The 19,349-nt window shown below is 36.7% G+C and overlaps 1 protein-coding gene across 4 annotated transcripts in view; it reads left to right on the top strand.

Moving 5' to 3' along the window:
• Nup160 (nucleoporin 160) overlaps positions 1–19,349 on the top strand; it is a 58,747-nt gene that overhangs the window by 29,899 nt on the left and 9,499 nt on the right. For 3 of the 4 annotated variants that reach the window (XM_076847236.2, XM_076847234.2, XM_076847235.2), the window contains exons 16-30: positions 426–553; positions 636–796; positions 3,401–3,534; positions 4,664–4,734; positions 5,437–5,596; positions 6,998–7,067; positions 8,356–8,454; positions 9,352–9,471; positions 13,099–13,194; positions 13,298–13,392; positions 13,486–13,582; positions 13,676–13,781; positions 17,081–17,241; positions 18,412–18,472; positions 19,176–19,286. In XM_076847236.2, coding sequence (XP_076703351.2) covers positions 426–553; positions 636–796; positions 3,401–3,534; positions 4,664–4,734; positions 5,437–5,596; positions 6,998–7,067; positions 8,356–8,454; positions 9,352–9,471; positions 13,099–13,194; positions 13,298–13,392; positions 13,486–13,582; positions 13,676–13,781; positions 17,081–17,241; positions 18,412–18,472; positions 19,176–19,286 — 1,670 coding nt within the window. Of the gene's footprint in view, positions 1–425; positions 554–635; positions 797–3,400; positions 3,535–4,663; positions 4,735–5,436; positions 5,597–6,997; positions 7,160–8,355; positions 8,455–9,351; positions 9,472–13,098; positions 13,195–13,297; positions 13,393–13,485; positions 13,583–13,675; positions 13,782–17,080; positions 17,242–18,411; positions 18,473–19,175; positions 19,287–19,349 lie in introns of those variants that run through there. The other variant, XM_076847237.2, reaches the window with a different exon arrangement.

Below are 19,349 nucleotides of genomic sequence, written 5' to 3'. Positions count from 1 at the left end.
AGCTCTATTTTGTGTTTTATAGAGGCAAGGTCTCACTGAGTTCCTTAGCACCTCACTGTTGCTAAGCCTGGTTTTGAACTCATGATCTTCCTGCCCTAGCCTCCCAAGCCACTGGGATTACAGGCATGCGCCACTGCACTCGTCCTAGAAACAGACTCATTAAATGTGATGCACCTGTTAAGTGAGCTGCATATTCATGAAAAAGAAAGTGTTTTCCTTATGTTCATTTTGTCTGTATTTTGCAGAAAGGTGAAGAAAAATTAATGTGTGAAGTGGAAGTATCTTGTATGCCAAAATGATGATCTCCACTCCTTTATTATGGGGCTGGTTTTCCTGTTTCATAGAGCATTTAGCTTACAACACATACAAATTGTAGGTCTTATGTCTTCTCAGTAATAATTGGAATTTTCTAATTGTCCTTGTAGAGAAAATGTGATGGAAGATATCTGTAGTAAACTGCAAGAGATTAGGAACCCTGTCCATGCCATTGGACTTCTTATACGGGAAATGGATTATGAAACAGAAGTGGAAATGGAAAAAGGATTCAATTCAGGTAAATGACAAAACAACAAATGTGTCTCTTGATTTTGAGAAAAGAGTGATAACATTTAACTCCATTTTTCTTCTTATTATAGCTCAGCCATTGAATGTTCGAATGAACCTTTCCCAGCTCTATGGTAGTAGCTCAGCGGGGTGTGTTGTGTGCAGAGGCGTGTATAGAATTGCTAGTACTCGCTTCCTGATCTGCCGAGACCTCTTGATCTTACAGCAACTACTGATGAGGCTAGGAGATGCAGTAAGTACTGTTTGAGGGAATACTTACAAAATCTAAAACCTGACAGAGATCTGGAGGCATACAGCAGGCTGTTGAGCTTAAAAAAGTAGAGACTTGTCTTTCTTCACTGCTTTATCTCCCATGGTTGACCTTACTAGGTGCTCTGTAAATATTTGTGGAGTTAAGTATAAATGAATGTCATAATCTAAGGTTACAGAATAGGAATATATGTGAAGCAGATTGCTTTGTTATTAACCTTTGAATGTATAGCAATACAAAATTTTCTCAGATTGGTGGTCCCAAAAACTGGTATTTTAAGTATTACCCTGGATGTGATAGCAGAATACCCTTTAGTGTGGAGGAAAGAAAAAAAGAAGAACAATTTTTCTCTTTCTGTGGGTAGGGCTTACCCTAAGCACAATTTTGAGGTTGTAAAGTTTGCCTCTTTGGTCCTCCCAACTCCATTCTGTGCTTTCTTTTCCATCTTAATTCTTCTCCGACTACCAGACTTCAGTGCCATCACAAATCCTGATTGCTCCACCTACTGGATGTTCTATGCTAAAAATTACTTTTCTGCCCATAGTAAAGTATATGTGTCCCCACTGCCCACCCCAGTGCTGAGGAGCCAACCCAGAATCTCACACCCCATTTGTTTCTGAGTCAGTAATCTCATTTGACCCTGGCAAAGAAGCAATCTAATTAAAATTATCCATGTTAATGAATAAAAAGCCAATAGGTCTCCCCGAAGTAATATACTTTAAAATCAGAATTTATTAACTCAAATACATTGCTATTATTAAAATTTCAGGCAAAAATAAGAACAAACTTTTAGCCGGCACAGTGGCTCAGGAGATTGAGGCAGGAAGATCTCAAGTTCAAAGCCAGCCTCAGCAAAAAGCAAGGCACTAAGCAAGCAATTCAGTGAGACCCTGTCTCTAAATAAAATACAAATAAGGGCTGGGAATGTGGCCCAGTTGAGTGCCCCTGAGTTCAATCCCAGTACCCCCACTCAAAAAAAAAAAAAAAAGAAAGAAAGAAAGAAAGAAACTTTTAAGAACACCAAGGGAAAAAAGGATCCTATTCTGAGAGTATGTCACTTGGGTTAACCTTTATTAAGTTCTTTGTGATCTGTGTAAATGCTTGCATTTCTTCATAGGTTGTTTGTGTGTGTGTGTGTGTGTGTGTGTGTGTGTGTTTTTGGGTTTCTAATCTCTTGCAATTTACTACAAATAATAATAATAACCTTCAGCTGTTCCTCTCCTCAGTATATATCCAAAAGATTTAAAATCAGCATACTACAGTGACACAGCCTCATCAATGTTTATAGCAACACAATTCACAATAGCCAGGCTGTGGAGCCCTTCAACAGATGAATGGATAAATAAAATGTAGTGTATATTTACACAATGGAATATTACTCAGCCATAAAGAAGTATGACATTATGGCATTTGCCAGTAAATGGGTGGAACTGGAAACTATCATGCCAAGTGAAATAAGCCAATCCCAAAAAGTTAAAGATGGAATGTTATCTCTGCTATACAGAAGCTAATTCAAAATAAGCAGGAGGTGGGAAGAATAAAAAAATAAAAGAATGATCAGTGGAGTAGTGGGAGGAAAAACAGGATAAAGGAAAGACAGAATGAATCTAAACCTACTTTCTTATGTACATATATGAATATACCACAGTGAATCTAACCATCATGTACATCAACAAGACACTAGTTAAAGAAAATATTAATAGCAGATCAATGGAGTGGAGGGAAGGGAAGAGGGGAGGGAAAGTACTGGAGACTTAAATAGAACAAATTATGTCCCATGTTTGTATGATTATGTCAAAATGAATCCTAATGTGTAGCTAAAAACCAATAATTAAACAATTTGAAACAAGAAAGAAATAATAGCCTTTTCCTATAAAATATATATAAGCAAAAATAATAAAAATTCATCTGTATCTTCTACCCAGTAATAACCACTATTGACATTTTTATTTTTTATACTCTTTTTTCTATGCAAATAGTTTTTTGGTTTTATTTGTGCAATTAGGATATGCCACTTAATATTTTTGTAACCTAGTTGTTTTCATTTTCCCATTTTTGTAAATCTCGTCCGTCTTCCCACATTATTTTGTATTTATACTTAGTGCAATTTTAATGTACTCAACCACTTCTCTTTATGACTACTGCCAGGTTTTCCCTGATATGTATAACTTTCTGTACATCTTTGGTTTTATCTCTAGAGTGAATTCTAAGAACTAGAATTGTCAGAGTCTATGCACACTTTTAGAAGTTTTGCCAAATCTGCCTGTACTAATCAGACCCATTTTTACCTAACACCAGCAGCATACAAGGAGATTTAGATTTCCCTGTTCCCTATAATTCTGAGCCCACAGATTTAATCAAAGTTTCTTTTCATCATCAGCTCCCATAATTTGGAAAAGTTTTTATTATTATTATATTTTGGGTCTGTTTATATCTGGGAAGGCGTTTTTCCATTGCTATCCCAGAATGTAATAGGTAAAATATTGTGCCCTTTGTAGCTATGTATGCTATTTTATTTTACTCCACCTGAAACTTGAGAGTTACCATTACTAATTGTGTGGTGACCATTTCATCCATTATGCATAGGTGATTTTGGGAGCTGGCCAGCTCTTTCAAGCTCAGCAAGACCTGCTTCATCGGACAGCTCCCCTGCTCTTATCCTATTACCTCATTAAGTGGGGAAGTCAGTGCTTGGCAACTGATGTTCCAGTGGACACACTGTGAGTTTCCTTTTCCTAATTATTTTAAAATAAATTGCTAGTTTAATTGTTTTTTCTGTTTTTCTTTAATTTTGTTTTGTTTATTTTCTTCTTTTCCTTGGTAGTGCTGGGGATCAAACCCAAAGCCTAGTGTATGCTAGGCAAATACTCTACAACCAAGCCACATTTCCAAGCCAAACAAACATTTGTTAAGTTTTTTTTTTAAACATGTTGTCAAATAATTTGCCTTGAAGATAATTTTCATGTACTGGAGATTAACCCCTGAACTACATCTCCAGCCTTTTACTTTTTATTTTGAGACAGGCTGTCACTAAGTTGTTTAGGCTGGCCTCAGACTGGCAATTATCCTGCCTTGTCTCCCAAATATTCTTTTTTTTTTAATATATAGATATTTTTAGTTGTAGGTGGACATGGTACTTTTATTTTTATGTGGTGCTGAGGATGAAACCCAGTGCCTCACACATGCTAGGCGAGCACTCTACCACTGAGCCCCAGCCCCAGCCCCCCAAATATTCTTTGTTAGCTGGGATTATAGGCATGCACTACCTTGCCCAACTCAGAAAATTTTTAGATGCTCCATTTTCTAAAGGTTGAAAGCAATTTAAAAGATGAAAATAAAAAATGCACATCTTTATTACATATGTGTTTTATAATAATGCATTGTAACATACAGATAAATCATGTTGAAGGCAAAGGAATGAGATGAAGCTAAAAGGAAAGTTAGATCATACACGGAAACATTATGCTGAACTTTTTTATAACCAAAGGAAGAAAAAAAAAATCTAATAATTACAAGATTCACTTTTCTTTTGGTCTTCCCACCACTCAACACTCTGTGGTACAGGCATTGAACCCAGGGCCTTGGGTGTGCCAAGCAAGCATTCTACCACAAAGCTACATCCCCGGCCCAAGATTCAGTTTTTTGGTAAGATGAACCATCCTGCTTGCTGTGGCTCATCGTTGAATGATATAATGAACAATAATCTAAATCCTTTGGTTTTTCATTTTTTCTTTGTGCTTTCAAAGAAGCTTTTATATACAATTTACGGTGTCCCTTTTAGGAAAACTTGTGGACATAATGTTTAGCATGGGAGAATTACTAAGCTGTCCTTTTTTTCTTTTCTCACAGGGAGTCTAATCTCCAACACTTGTCAGTACTGGAACTAACTGACTCTGGTACTTTAATGACAAACAAGTTTGGTAAGGACTGTGTATACATTTGATTTGGGTTTGGAGGTTTATTGCATATTTATTAATGTGTTCTTTTGCCATCTTTGCTATGGAAATGTTGGTCATGCTTTTTGCATTCACTAGAGGGCATGAGAAGCTGTGGCCTAAGACCTGGTTGTAGCAAAGTCTATGAAACTCTGATCCCATAGATATACATGGTAAAAATAAGAACAAATTTTAGTAAGGTAATTTAAGATCACCTGTCCTGAGAGTCTCTCACTTGCATTAGCCCTTAATTTAATCGTTTATAAATTTACTAAGTTAATGGTAGCTTTTATAATCTAGTCTTAGTTAACAAATTAAAAGGAGTCCTCTCTCATCCTTGAAAACCATTACTCTAGAGAATTTATTTTGTACTGTTTTGGAATAAAACTTGAAATCTTAGGACTGATTGTGTTTATTATATGTAGGTCCTAGGGAAGGCACTTTCAGGTTGTGAGATCTATGAAAATTTGCAATGTTGATTTAATAGTCATTATCATTGCTTTTATTTAATACTTCAGTTTACAAATTGTTTTTGTTTATATTGCTACCAATTACACCCATGGAGCATTTTCTGTTTTGAAATGATAAATAATCTTTGTTACAAATATATAGTGAATTCATAGACTATCTTAATTGAAAGTTTATATTACCATTACAAGTTTATGATTGTAGCATTTTCTTTTCAAGTATCTAGCCCTCAGACAATTGTGGAGTTATTCTTCCAAGAAGTTGCAAGAAAACAGATTATATCTCATCTCTTTTCTCAACCAAAGGCACCTCTGAACCAAACGGGATTGAATTGGCCTGAAATAATTATTGCAGTTACCAATTATTTATTGCAGCTTTTGTATCCTTTTCTTTAAAAGTTGAAAGTTGTCTTCTATCTGGTTTAAGCCTCTTTTTCTGCCTGTGTAATAGAGTCTTTTAGTTTTGGTTTTTTTTCAGTGGTAGGAATTAAACTCTGGGCCTTATACTAGGGAAGAGCTCTGTCACTAAACTACATCCCCAGCCCAGCATCAAGTTTTTTTGTCTTACTTTATTTTGGGGTGGGAGAGTAGGGAAGGGATTTGAAGTACTGGTGATTGAACCTAAGGCCTTTTGCGTGCCAGGCAGTCACTACTACTAAGCTACATCCCCTTCCCTGGAATGATTTTAATGAGGTTGAGTACTTACCCTACTAGCACAAGATTATAATATTTATTTTGAGATATCCCAATTTTTGTTTTATATTTTTGATCAGGAGTTGAGTGAGATTTTATTGGTACACACACTTTTTTTTTTTTTTAAATACTTTTTAGTTGAACCTTTATTTTATTTCTTTATATGTGGTGCTGAGAATTGAACCTGGTGCCTCGCACTAGGCAAGTGCTCCACCACTGAGCCACAACTCCATCCCCATCCCCAATAGATCCCTTTTTTTTTTTTTTTTAGTTGTTGATAGACCTTTATTTCTTCATACGCAGTGCTGAGAATCGAACCCAGTGCCTCACATATGCCAGGCAAGTGCACTACCACTGAGCCACAGCCACAGCCCCTGTAGATCCCTTTTAAGACATTCACTCAGATAAATGTTTGTTGAGTGACTCCAAATACCAGTCACAATTTTAGCTGCTAAGTGTCCACTGGTCTGCTGTATACCAGCTGAATTGCGGTTCACCATTCAGGGATAAAGTAAACTGCATCCCTTATCCTATAATAAACTGAGTTCTAAGCTAATGATAAGATTCATATTGTACAGTCATGTATTGCTTCACAGTGGGTCTGTGTGCTGAGAAAAGCATTGTTAGGTAATTTCATCATTGTATAAATAGCATCGTTTGTTCTTAGAATAATTCAAAAAGCTACATATCACCCTAGTTGGTAAAATCTTATGGGTCCACCATCATATATGTGGTCTGTCATTGACCTGATCAAGATATCTTTTCAAACTGCATGGCTATTTATAATCTTTTCTTTGTGTTTGTCGAATATTAATGTTACATGGTAATGTAGGAAAAGCATATGTTCTCATTCTTTTTTTGCGTGTTTGGGTTGTAGGTTTTTTTTTGTTGTTTTTTGTATTATGGTGCTAGGGATAAAATTCAGGACCTTATAAATCCTAAGCAAGTATTATACCACCTAATTATATCCCCCAGCTCTCACTTTTTAAAAAATTATACTATTTTGTGGACTTTCATGACTTTTGATGCCCAATATATATGGTTAAATTTCACCAAAAAAGTAAAAAACCTCCTTATCCAGTGACTAGATGGCCTAGCAATCCTGGTTGTCTCTTTCTAGAATGTTTGATGGGAAATTGTCAGTATGTACAATTGCAGGTGAGTTCATTTTAACATTTCAGGTTTAATCACTCTTTTGAAGAATGGGATTGATGGATTTTTTTCCTTTGTGAATGTCATTTGCATTTTAATTGGACTGTTAGGAAGAACCACAAAAATTGATTTTTTTTTTTTTTTTTTTTTTTGCAGTACAGGGAATTGAACTCAGGGGTGCTTTATCACTGAACTATATTCCCAGCCCTTTTTATTTTTTATTTTGAGACAGAGTCTGGCTAAGTTGCTAAAGGTAGCCTCAAACTTGGGATCCACCTGCCTCAGCTCCCTGAAATGTGGGATTACAGGTGTCCACCACAATGCCCTGCAAAACTTGGGGAAAAAAAATTTTTTTTTTTTTTTTTTTTTTTTTTGGTACTGGGAGTCGAATTCAGGGCTACCACTGAGCTATATACCAGCCCTTTTTATTTTTTGAGGCAGGGTCTGGCCTCCAACTTGAGATCCTTCTGCCTCAGCAGGAGGTGCCAAAGGCTTGGCACCCAGCAAAAATTAAATTTGATTGCATTAATATTCACTCCAAAATTATATTCTCTACTTCTCTCTTGGTAGTATTATTGGTAATATAATTTTTTTCTCATATCTAATTGTTTTTTTAAAATCCTCTTTATTAGTTTCTCTTTATATAAAACAAGCATATCACTGTCTTAGTAGAAATCCTTTGTTGTACTTTAGTCATTGAACCAGTAAATATTAAAAATTGGAAAATTTCTAAGATGTGAAGCATGTATATATTTACATGTGTGTTTTACTGGACTTCTCTTTGTTTGTTTTTTATTTGTTTATTTTTGTTATTATTTTGTTTTGTTTAAGACAGAAACTTTTTCTGTTGCCCAGGTTGGTCTCAAACTCGGGCTCAGGTAATCCTCCTATCTCAGTCTCCCAAGTAGCTAGGACTACAGGTATGTGCCACCACACCCAGCTCTTTTATATGTATGTGTGGTGCTGAGTATTGAGCCTAGGGTCACTTTATCACTAAGCTACATCTCCATTCCTTTTAATTTTTTATTTTGAGACAGAATCTCACTAAGTTGCCCAGGCTGGCTTCAAACTTATGATGCTCCAAGTCAACATGCCCAGCTGTCTGTGCTTTTCTTAAGGTGTCTAGCCTAATATAAGAATGCATTAACAGAATTAGGCTTCGGTCTCCAGATTATTTCTAGAAATAAAACTTTTGTACTGATCAAATAGTGTCTTCTCTCCTTCTACGAAGAAATGACTATCTCCTTAAGTAGTGTTTATTTTCTAATCAAAAACTACCTTTTATGTCCTTAAGGATTATATTCAACTGCTACATCCCTGGTGTCAAGTCAATGTTGGTTCCTGTCGATTTATGCTGGGACGTTGTTACCTAGTTACAGGCGAAGGACAAAAGGTAAAGTGCATTTGAGTGGTGAATAACCTCTAGTGCAAGGAGGATGTTTTAGTTTTCATCTGGATTATGGGGTGGGAAGCACAGAGTCCTCCACAAAAGGGTTCCTTAGCATATGAGTACTGTACTGGTACCAGTGAAGGGCATAATATCAGGACTGGTTAGCTTCTTACACTCAGGTTTTACTAGGGTTTAGGAAAATAAGACAAAACATTAAGACCTTTCTTCCCCAAAGCAAAATAAAATTTATTCATTAATCACATTTTCATGTATCTGTTTGTTGTTTGCTTTTTCATCTTTTTTTGTTAAGATAATGTTTATATTTTTAATTTTTTCCCCTGATATCCTATTTTGTAGATTTTAAACATGCAGAAAAGTTTGAAGACTTTCACGGTGAACAGTTATACAGCCACCACTCAAATTCTGTAGTTGTTCACATGCTGCTACAGTTTGCTTTATTACTTATCTATCCATCAGTCTTCTTATTAAAGTTTACTTTTTAAATTAATAGCATTTGGGGCTGGGGATGTGGCTCAAGCGGTAGCGCGCTTGCCTGGAATGCGTGCGGCCCGGGTTCGATCCTCAGCACCACATACAAAACAAAGATGTTGTGCCCGCCGATAAGTAAAAAATAAATATTAAAATTCTCTCTCTCTCTCTCTCTACCTCTCTCTCTCTTTAAAAAACAAAAATAAAAAATAAATTAATAGCATTTAAATAAAAAGTGAGAAAAATTAAAGAAATATTAAATGATGTATCAGAATTTATATATGGCAGAAACTGTGAGTAGTGGTATACTACTATCTTAAATACTTTCTCTTTTGACTTTCCTTAGCATATGAACCTGATTTATATCACTAAACTTTATAGGTCACTTTGTACTTTTTAAATTTTTTCCAGGCTTTGGAATGTTTCTGTCAGGCAGCATCAGAAGTGGGCAAAGAAGAATTCTTAGATCGCTTGATCCGCTCAGAGGATGGGGACATTGTATCCTCCCCCAGGCTGCAGTATTATGATAAGGTACAGTGCTGTTGTTTGGCTCTTCTTATATACTTATATAGAAATGCATCTAAGATATTGCTTTTTTTTTTTTTTGTACCGGGGATTGAACTCGACACTTGACCATGGAGCCTTTTTTTTTTTTTTTTTAATTTTTATTAGTTATTGATGGACACTTATATATTTATTTGTTTATATGTGGTGTTGAGACTTGAACCCAGTGCCTCACACATGCTAGGCAAGCACTCTACCGCTGAGCCATTTTTAATATTTTACGTAGAGACATGGTTTCACTGAGTTGCTTAGTGTGCTTTTTTTTTTTTAAGTTGTAGATGGACACAATATCTTTATTTTATTTAATTTATTTATTTTTTTAATGTGGTGCTGAGGATCGAACCCGGTACCTCACACGTGTGAGGCAAGAGCTCTACCACTGAGCTACAACCCCAGCTCCCTGCTTAGTGTGCTTAGCACCTCACTTTTGCTGAGGCTGGCTTTGAACTGGCAACCCTCCTGACTCAGCCTCCAGAGCAGCTGGGATTACAGGCATGTGCTGCCACACCTGCCCGGCTGCTTTGATATTTTTTAAGAAAAATACTAAAAAACTTAATTGTTCCCAGAACTTCTAAGTAAGAAGAAGATGGACTTGCCTAGACAAATTGAGAAAACTGCTGGGCACAGTAGCACATGACTGGAAGGAATCCCAGCAACTCAGGAGGCTAAGACAGGAGGACTTCTGCCTCAGTCTCGTGAGTCTCTGGGATTACAAGTGTATGTTGCCAAGCCCAGCTCATGGCTCTTTTACAGGTGATCGTTTGTCCATCTTAAAGCAGGCATCAGAGGGAAGAGAGAGCATCACAACAGGGCTGAGGGTGTAACACCTTCTCTTGTCCATCTGATTTCAGTAGGTTATTTACCTGGTTGGATAGATTTACATGATATATTGCTTAATTTTGATGAAACTCACCTTTACAATGTAGATTTAAAATATTCATGGAAGCTGGGCGTGGTGGTGCACACCTGTAATCCCAGTGACTCAGGAATCTAAGGAAGGAAGGGTTGAGGCCAGCCAAAGCAACTTAGGGAGGTTCTAAGCAATTTCAGGAGACTCTGTCTTAAAATAAAAAGGGCTGGGGATGTAGCTCAGTGGTAGAATGCTTGCCTAGCATGCGTAGGCCTTGGGTTCAATCCCCGGTGCCACAGAGAAGGAAAAAAAAAAACTCTTTAGGGCTTTGTTACACTATGATGTTCATTTACTATGCTTTAAATTCATCAGCAACATAAACAGTTTATAGGAAAAGTTTATGCAGATTGAGTATTCCTTAACCAAAATGCTTGGAAACAAAAGTGTTTCATTATTTTTGGCAGGGGGGCAGGGGGTAACCTGGGATTTATTTAACTCAGGGGTGCTTTACCACTGAGCCACAGCACCACCCTATTTTGTGTTTTATTTAGAGATAGGGTCTCACTGACTTGCTCAGCACCTCGCTGTTGCTGAGGCTGGCTTTGATTGATCCTCCTGCCTCAGCCTCCCAAGCCACTGGGATTACATCAAGCACCACCATGCCCAGCTCAGTTTTTTTTTGTTTTTTTGTTTTTTTTTAATGTTTACATATACATATGAGATATCCTGGGGAGGAGTCTAGGTCCAAACACAAAATTTACTTGTTTCATATTATACCTTACACATATAGCCTGAGGTAATTTTACATAATATTTTTAGTGTTTTGTCTGTGGCCCCTCTCATGAGGTCAGATGAATTTTCCACTTGTGGTGGCCTATCAGCCCTCAGTTTCAGATTTTGGAGCATTTTCAGAGTTTTGGATTAGGGATGCTGGATCTGTTGTAAAATTGTGTTTGTTCTTTCATTTAACAAATATTCACTGAGAGCCTACTGTGTATAAGGCACTGGTTTAGGCACTGAGGATAAGGTTCTAAGTACCACCGCTATACCCTGTCCGCTATTCCCTGTTCTCGTGGTACTTAAAATACAGGTTGGAAAGAGACTAGACAAATAATATAATGTCAGGCAGTGATACGTGCTCTGAATACAAGTAAAGCAGAGCAACACAGTGGCCAGGAAGTGTTCAGTTTGTTATGAGAATATCTTTGAAACTCCATAGTGGTAGGCTCTCGGGTCCACATGCTAAGATTTAAGTCCCAGATCTCCAGACTACGACCTTACACAAGTTCTTTATCTGTAAAATCATTCAATTACTGTGAGGGTGAATATGATTAATACCTACCAAGGGTAAAGCTATTCCTGGCAAGTAAGTACTTTTTGTATCCCCGGGTTTTTTGGTTGGTTGGTTGGTTGGTTAGTTGGTTGGTACTAAGGACTGAATCCAGTGGTACTTTACCACTAAGCTACATCCCCAGTCTTTTTTATTTTTTTGATACCAGGGATTAAACCCAGGGGCACTTGACTACTGAGCCATATCCCCCTCCATTTTTTATATATTTTTTTTTTATTTAGAGATAGGGTCTTGCTAAGTTGCTTAGGGCCACACTTTGTTGCTGAGGCTGGCCTTGAACTCAAGATCCTCCTGCCTCAGCCTCCTTAGCGGCTGGGATTATAGACATGAGCCACCATGCCTGGCCTTTATTTTTTAATTTTGAGACAGTGTCTTGCTAAGTTGCTGAGGCTAGCCTCAAACTTGCGATTCTCCTTCCTCAGCCTCTTGAGTTGCTGGGATTACAGGCAGGTACCACTGTGCCCAGCTACCCCCAGCTTCTTATTGAAGGCATGTGAATATAAGGATATAGACACATTCATATCTTTGGGGGATATTTCATTACTTTCTCACACTGGCAAAACAAAAGGACAAAGCTGGATGTGGTGGGGAGTCAGTTCTATAGGTCCAGTACTCAAGAGCCTGAGGCAGGAACATTACTTGAGCTTTGGAGTTTGGGGCCAGCCTGGGTGCCATAATGAGACCCCATCTCTTAAAAAAAGCCCAAGTCAAGTGTGGTTGTGTATGACCATAATCTCAGGGACTTGGGAGACTGAGGCAGGAGCATCACAAGCTTGAGGCCAGTCTGAGCAACTTAGTGAGGCCCTAAGCAACTTAGCAAGACCCTGTCTCAAAATAAAAATAAAAAAAAAAAGAAGGCTGGGAATGTGGCTTAGTGGTAAAAACAGCCTTGGGTTCAATCACTGATGCAAAAAAAAAAAAAAAGCCCAATATTTAATCCCTCTATTATTTATTAATAGTGGTTGGTTTGTTCTGTAAAGAACATGTTAAGACTTTCTCTTAACTTTATCTTTCTCTGTTCCAACCTAACACAATCAAAATTATCTGTAACTTGTGAGCCATTATTCCAGTGTTATTATCTGGAAAAACAAATAGATTTTATAACAAGCCTTTATATAACAGTAGAATCTAAAGAAAAATCTTAATATTAACCAAATAATCCTGTCCATTTTATCAGCACCTTTTTTCTGAATGGTTCTAAGGATGGAACCCAGGGTCTCAAGCCTATTAGGCAAGGCTCTCCCAGTGAGCTACCTCCCTAGTCCCCTTATCAGTGCCTTTAATTTAATCTTTACTTACCTAATGATGTTTCTGACTAATTTTGAACAATAATTCAATTTGGAGTACCACTGCCATATTAATTTTAATGAAAATTTCTTGAATTTCTCTTTAGGTTTTACGTCTTCTAGATGTTGTTGGATTGCCTGAGCTGGTTATTCAGTTGGCTACATCAGCAATAACTGAAGCAGGTGATGACTGGAAAAGTCAGGTAAGAACTATTATTTGCTTTGTTTTTCTTGAAGGTTGTTCTGGACATTGTATTTTAATTTTCATTGCCCTTTTTTGATATTTGATCTAAATTTGATATTTAGGCTACTTTACGGACATGCATTTTCAAACATCATTTGGATTTGGGTCACAACAGCCAAGCATATGAGGCCTTAACCCAAATTCCTGACTCCAGCAGGTAATCTTACAGTCTTTTTAACACAAGGCAATTTACCAGCCCTGTTTAACCCACTATGGCATTTTACCCTTATAACCCTTTCTTTTCTTCCAGGCAGTTAGATTGTTTACGGCAGCTAGTGGTAGTTCTCTGTGAACGCTCACAGCTACAGGATCTTGTAGAGTTTCCTTATGTGAATCTGCATAATGAGGTAATTTTATGTATCCACTGATGTCTAGAAACAGCTCTGTTGGTTGTCACGATTGCTACTAACATTGATGCCTCATTGTTTTTTCTACATTAGGTTGTGGCAATAATTGAATCTCGTGCTAGAGCTGTGGACCTTATGACTCACAATTACTATGAACTTCTCTATGCCTTTCACATCTATCGCCACAATTACCGCAAAGGTGAGCAACTGAACAAAGACACTTGGTATTGGAGGGTGCCTTATTATAAGTTTAATAATATTTTATCAAAAATGTGTGTTGGGCTTATCTAAGTTTTAGTTATGTTTAAGTACAAGCTTCACTTCATCCTTTTGAAGATTACCTGTTAGCTTTGAAGATGTATTTATATATTTATCCCATTCTAGAACATTCTCAGATTATTTCCAGTGAGATGACATTCTATGTGCATTTTCTCTCCAGTTATAAAGGAAGCTTGAGGGGCTTGGGTTATGGCTCAGTGGTAGAGCGCTCACCTTGCATGTTCAAGGCTCTGAATTCGATCCTCAGCACCACATAAAAATTAAATAAATAAATAAATAAATAAATAGAGTTATCGTGTACAGCTACAAAAAAAATATTAAAAAAAAATAAAATAAAGGAGCTTTTCTACTAGAGATAGTTTTTTTTTTTTTTTTTTTTTTTTAACTAGTTTTGTATGTGTAGGCTATTTTACCCGAGGCTTCCTCTCTTTATTTTAGTTGTTGGAGTAAAATTCTGCTACTTAGGTCATCTAAATATAATAGATAGGGCTGTGGTTGCGGCTCAGTGGTATAGCACTCGCCTAGCACGTGTGAGGCCCTGGGTTCGATCCTCAGCACCACATAAAAATAAATAAATAAAATAAAGATATTGTGTCCAAATACAACTAAAAAATAAATTCAAAAATATAAATAAATGTAATACATAGCATTCTTAATTATAGATGGTTGAAATCTCACATCTCTTCAATTTTATGCAAAACCCTTAGAGAGTTGTAAATTTCACAGAGGTTATTGAATGATTTCCTAGTAAATTTTTTTATTAATGATATCCTACTGCATTCTGAGTGATCTCCTTGTGAACTTTTTTTATTAATGATCCTACTGCATTCTTCTCTCTCTCCTCTCTCTATTTTATTTTAATTTTTTTGGTACCAGGAATTCTACTCACGAGTTTTAACCACTAAGACACATTTCCAGCCCTTTTTAATATTTTATCTAGAGATAAGGTCCCACTTAGTTGCAAGTGCCTCATTAAGTTGCTGAGTCTGGCTTTGAACTCACAATCCTCCTACCTCAGCTTCCCAAGTCGCTGGGATTACAGGCGTGCACCACCGTGCCTGGCTCTCTCTTTTTAATTAAATGATAGCCTAGTGAATTCTTATTTTTCACTTTCTTTTTTTGCTGGTAATTGAATCCACAGACTCATACAAGCTGAGCTATACCTGCAACCCCTCAACTTTTTAGTTTTTAAGATCTTTCAAGTCTACAGAAAAACTAAATATTAGTACAGTATCACCAACCCATGTATCCTTCACCCAAATTCAACAATTATTACTATTTTGCCACATCTTTTTTCCTATCTTCCTACCTTCCTTATTTCCTTTCTGTCATTTTCTCTACTTATTTACTTAATTATCTGTTTATTTTTTGCTTATCACTTTGAGAGTAAGTTATGGATATCATGTCTATTAACACATAATTAATCCAGCTGTTTCTCCTAAAGACATTCTTTTACATAATGTTGATGCGATCCTCAAATTAAGAAAATGTGACTAATTTAGTTTGGTTTTATTTATTTGTTTTTCTGGTGGTACTGGGACTCAAACAGGTACTTTATTCCTAAGCTACATCTCCTCTCCAGCCCTTTTTATTCTTTATTTTTGAGACAAGATCTTGGTAATTGCCCTGACCAGCCTCAAACTTGGAAACCTCCTGCCTCAGCCTCCTGAGTAGTGGAATTATAAACATGTATTACTGCTATTCTTTAGATTTTTTTTATCATGCAGGAAAAGAAATAATTAAAGATCTCTCATTATCTGCTTGCATTGTAATATCCATTGTATCAACCTGATTAGGTCCAATTTAGCAAGATTAATGTTTAGGTCTTCTGAAGAGAGACTGTACTTCTTTCTTTCTTTCTTTCTTTTTTTTTTTTTTTTTTGGTGGTACCAGGGATTGAACTCAGGGGCATGAGTTCACATGTGGCTCAGCCACATCCCCAGCCCCATTTTGTATTTTATTTAGAGACAGGGGCTCACTGAGTTGCTTAGTGCCTCACTAAATTGCTGAAGCTGGCTTTGAACTCATGATCCTTCTGTCTCAGCCTCCCCAGTTGCTGAGATCTCAGGCGTGCATCACCGCACCTGATGAGAGAGAGACTGTACTTCTAACATAGTGTCCTATGTATTACAGGAGCTCAAAAAATATTTGCTGTAAAATTTTTTTTTTAAATAATGCAGTTTTTAGGGCTGGGAATATAGCTCAGTTGGTGGATGCATTTATTTAATGGGTCGTATATGCTGCCCAGTTCCTTGTGTTGTATAGTTCCTGCATTTATTGCTATTGCTTTTGCATGCACAAGGCCCTGAGTTCAATCCCCAGCACCACAGAAAAAAAAAAAAAAAAAGAACTTTTTGTTTTGGTTTTTATAGGGTATTTTTAATGAAAACAAAAAAATATGATTTTTAAATGCCCTGGAATCCCACGCTATCCTAGAATAATGTATTTTTTAGTATCTCATTCAGTGTAATGAATGGTGTTTTGTAGCTCAGTAAAGACATGGGATGTGAGCTAAGGTTGTGGCTGAGTGGTAGCGCACTTGCCTAGCATGTATGAAGCATTGGGTTCAATCCTAAGTACCACATAAAAATAAATATATAAATAAATAAAGTTATTAAGAAATTCCACCAAAAAAAAAAAGACATGGTATATAGTTCAGTGCGTACCTAGTATATTCGAGACCCTAAGTTCAATCCCCGTTACTGTCCCCTGCCCCGAAAAAAAAGCTAGACTACATTTGGTATGGGGGTGTATCTAAAAGCCAAAAATTCATCACAAAGAAATGATAAATACTTGAGGTGACAGATAATGTTAATTTGCCTGATTTGTTCATTCCACAATGTATGCATGTATGGAAACATCACAATATGCCCCATAAATATTGTCAATTAAAAATAAAACTTGGGCTGTAGCTCAGTGGCAGAGCCCTTGCCTAGCATGTGTGAGGCACTGAGTTTGATCCTTAGCACTGCATAAAAATAACCATAAAATAAATGAAATAAATAAAACTTTTTTAAATGTGAAAATTTTAAAAATAAGATCAACAATAACATTTCCCATATTTTTCAAACTGTGTTGAAATGCACATAGCATAAAATTGCCATCTTAACCTTTTGTTAAGTGTTCTCATGTGTATACACCACCATGCCTGGCCTTCTGTGTGTATCTCTAAGGAAACATTTTTTAAATTCTTATGTCTAATTTATTATTGCCTCATAGCTGGCACAGTGATGTTTGAATATGGAATGCGTCTTGGCAGAGAGGTTCGAACTCTCCGGGGACTTGAGAAGCAAGGCAACTGTTATCTGGCTGCTATCAATTGTTTACGGCTTATTCGTCCAGAATATGCATGGATTGTGCAGCCAGCATCTGGTGCAGTGGTATGAAAACTTTCCATTTTGGAATTTGGGGATCATTTAATCTTTAGTTTTGTCCTTGCAAAACTATTATCTTATTTTGCATCATTTCATTTAAAATTTCTGCAGAGGTACTTGTAAATTTAAACTCTTTGCAGCAATTCAACTATAATAGAATACTGCCCCTTTAATTCCCAAGTTCAGAATTTTTGTAGGAAGACTTATTGTAGAGTGGCTTTGGAGTTAGCCTTGGCTGACTTCAGGCAAGTTCTTTAATCTTTTGTTATTTGGCTAACCTCTTGCATAAAATAGGGTTGATAGTATCTACCTTGTAAAGGATTATTTGGGTATTAAAAGATAATTTGATTGGGGCTGGGGATGTGGCTCAAGCGGTAGCGCGCTCGCCTGGCATGCATGCGGCCTGGGTTCGATCCTCAGCACCACATACAAAGATGGTGTGTCCGCCGAAAACTAAAAAATAAATATTTTAAAAAATAATAATAATAATTTGATCCAGGCAGTGGCACATGCCTGTTATCCCAGTGCTTAGGAGGCTGAGACAGGAGAATTGCAAGTTCAAAACTAGCCTCAGCAAAAGCAAGGCCAAGTCTCTAAATAAAACACAAAATAGCCCTGAGGATGTGGCTCAGTGGTCAAGTTCCCCTGAATTCAATCTCCAATACCAAAAAAAAAAAAAAAAAGATAATTTGAGTACATTGCCTAAAACAGTGATAGTGTCTGACCCACAAAAAGTGTTTAATAAACAATTGCTTTTATTTCAAACATGTTTATTAATTCAGTTTGCAATTGTTTAAAGAATACAAACCTTTGAATTTTTCCCACCATGCTCATGGGTCACATATGCCCAGTTCCTTGTGTTGTATAGTTCCTGCATTTATTAGCTATTGCCTGGGATTTTCAATAGAAATTATAACTTTGGAACTAAGGAAAGCCATGTGACTTATATGGAGATCAAGTCCATGTCTTTGGACTCAGTAATGCTTATAATAAAGTGAGCCAGCTTGGCGGATGACTCCATTTGATAGCCACAGCACCTGTGTAAAAAGAGTTGTGCCTGGTGAAGTAAAAATAATTTCTATTGAAAAGATTTAAGCATGTAATCTCTAAATCACTGTTAATGATATCAAAATAAAAATACCAATTTTCACAGTTTAATCTGTTTTGTCTTATCAGTATGATCGCCCTGGAGCATCCCCCAAAAGGAATCATGATGGAGAGTGCACAGCTGCCCCAAGTGAGTCAAGGTCTCATGCTGATCTTTGCTGAACAGTAGTTATATTGTCAGTAGATCTATAGATGGTTATATATAATATAAACAGTTATAACTATATGTTATATACTATAAATAATATACAATAGTGACATTAAAATATGGCAGAATTCCTTCTTTTTAATTTGTTTTCAGCATTTTAATCTGCTGAAGGTTATCTGGTACGGTAGCCCTTTGAAAATGCTCTATGGTACTATGAGAAATGAAAATGCTTAAACGACAGTGTTTTTGTTGCCTGTTGTATTTAAATCAGCTTAATACCATTTTTTTCCTCTGGTTCCTTTAATATTACCAGGGGGACGTGATGTCTTTCATTAAGAGCCTGTGCTGTAGATTTGAACACACTTGGTTTTAATTCTGCCTCTCTCACCTTGGCCATGTTCCTTGTTGATAGAGATGGTAGTATTTCACAGTTGTAAGACTTAAATAAAGTTACATGTAAATAACTGGTAAGCACCTCCTCTACCACAGCTGGGGATTAGAGTGCTTTGACTTGACTCAGCAGTACAAGTGAAGCAAGGATGTTGCTAATTTTTTAAATTAGCTTTTACTGAGGCCCAACTGAATGTTCACTTAATGTTTAGTGGAAAATGACAACAGTATCTTAATCTAACAGACAAATCTTTTGTACTTTGGGAATTGAAAGTAATTTTCTTTTGTTTTCTAGCCAATCGGCAAATTGAAATCTTAGAACTGGAAGATCTGGAGAAAGAGTGCTCCTTGGCTCGCATTCGTCTCACTCTGGCTCAGCATGATCCGTCAGCAGTTGCAGTTGCAGGTAAGAATTTAAAACCTCTAATGTGTCAGTACAGTAGCACACTGTAGGGCTAGGTAGTGTGCT

This window comes from Callospermophilus lateralis, chromosome 2 (genome assembly GCF_048772815.1).
Source record: "Callospermophilus lateralis isolate mCalLat2 chromosome 2, mCalLat2.hap1, whole genome shotgun sequence".
Classification (NCBI taxonomy): Eukaryota; Metazoa; Chordata; class Mammalia; order Rodentia; family Sciuridae; genus Callospermophilus; species Callospermophilus lateralis.
Note: the sequence above shows the minus strand (reverse complement) of the source record. Positions and strands in the feature narration are given on the sequence as shown.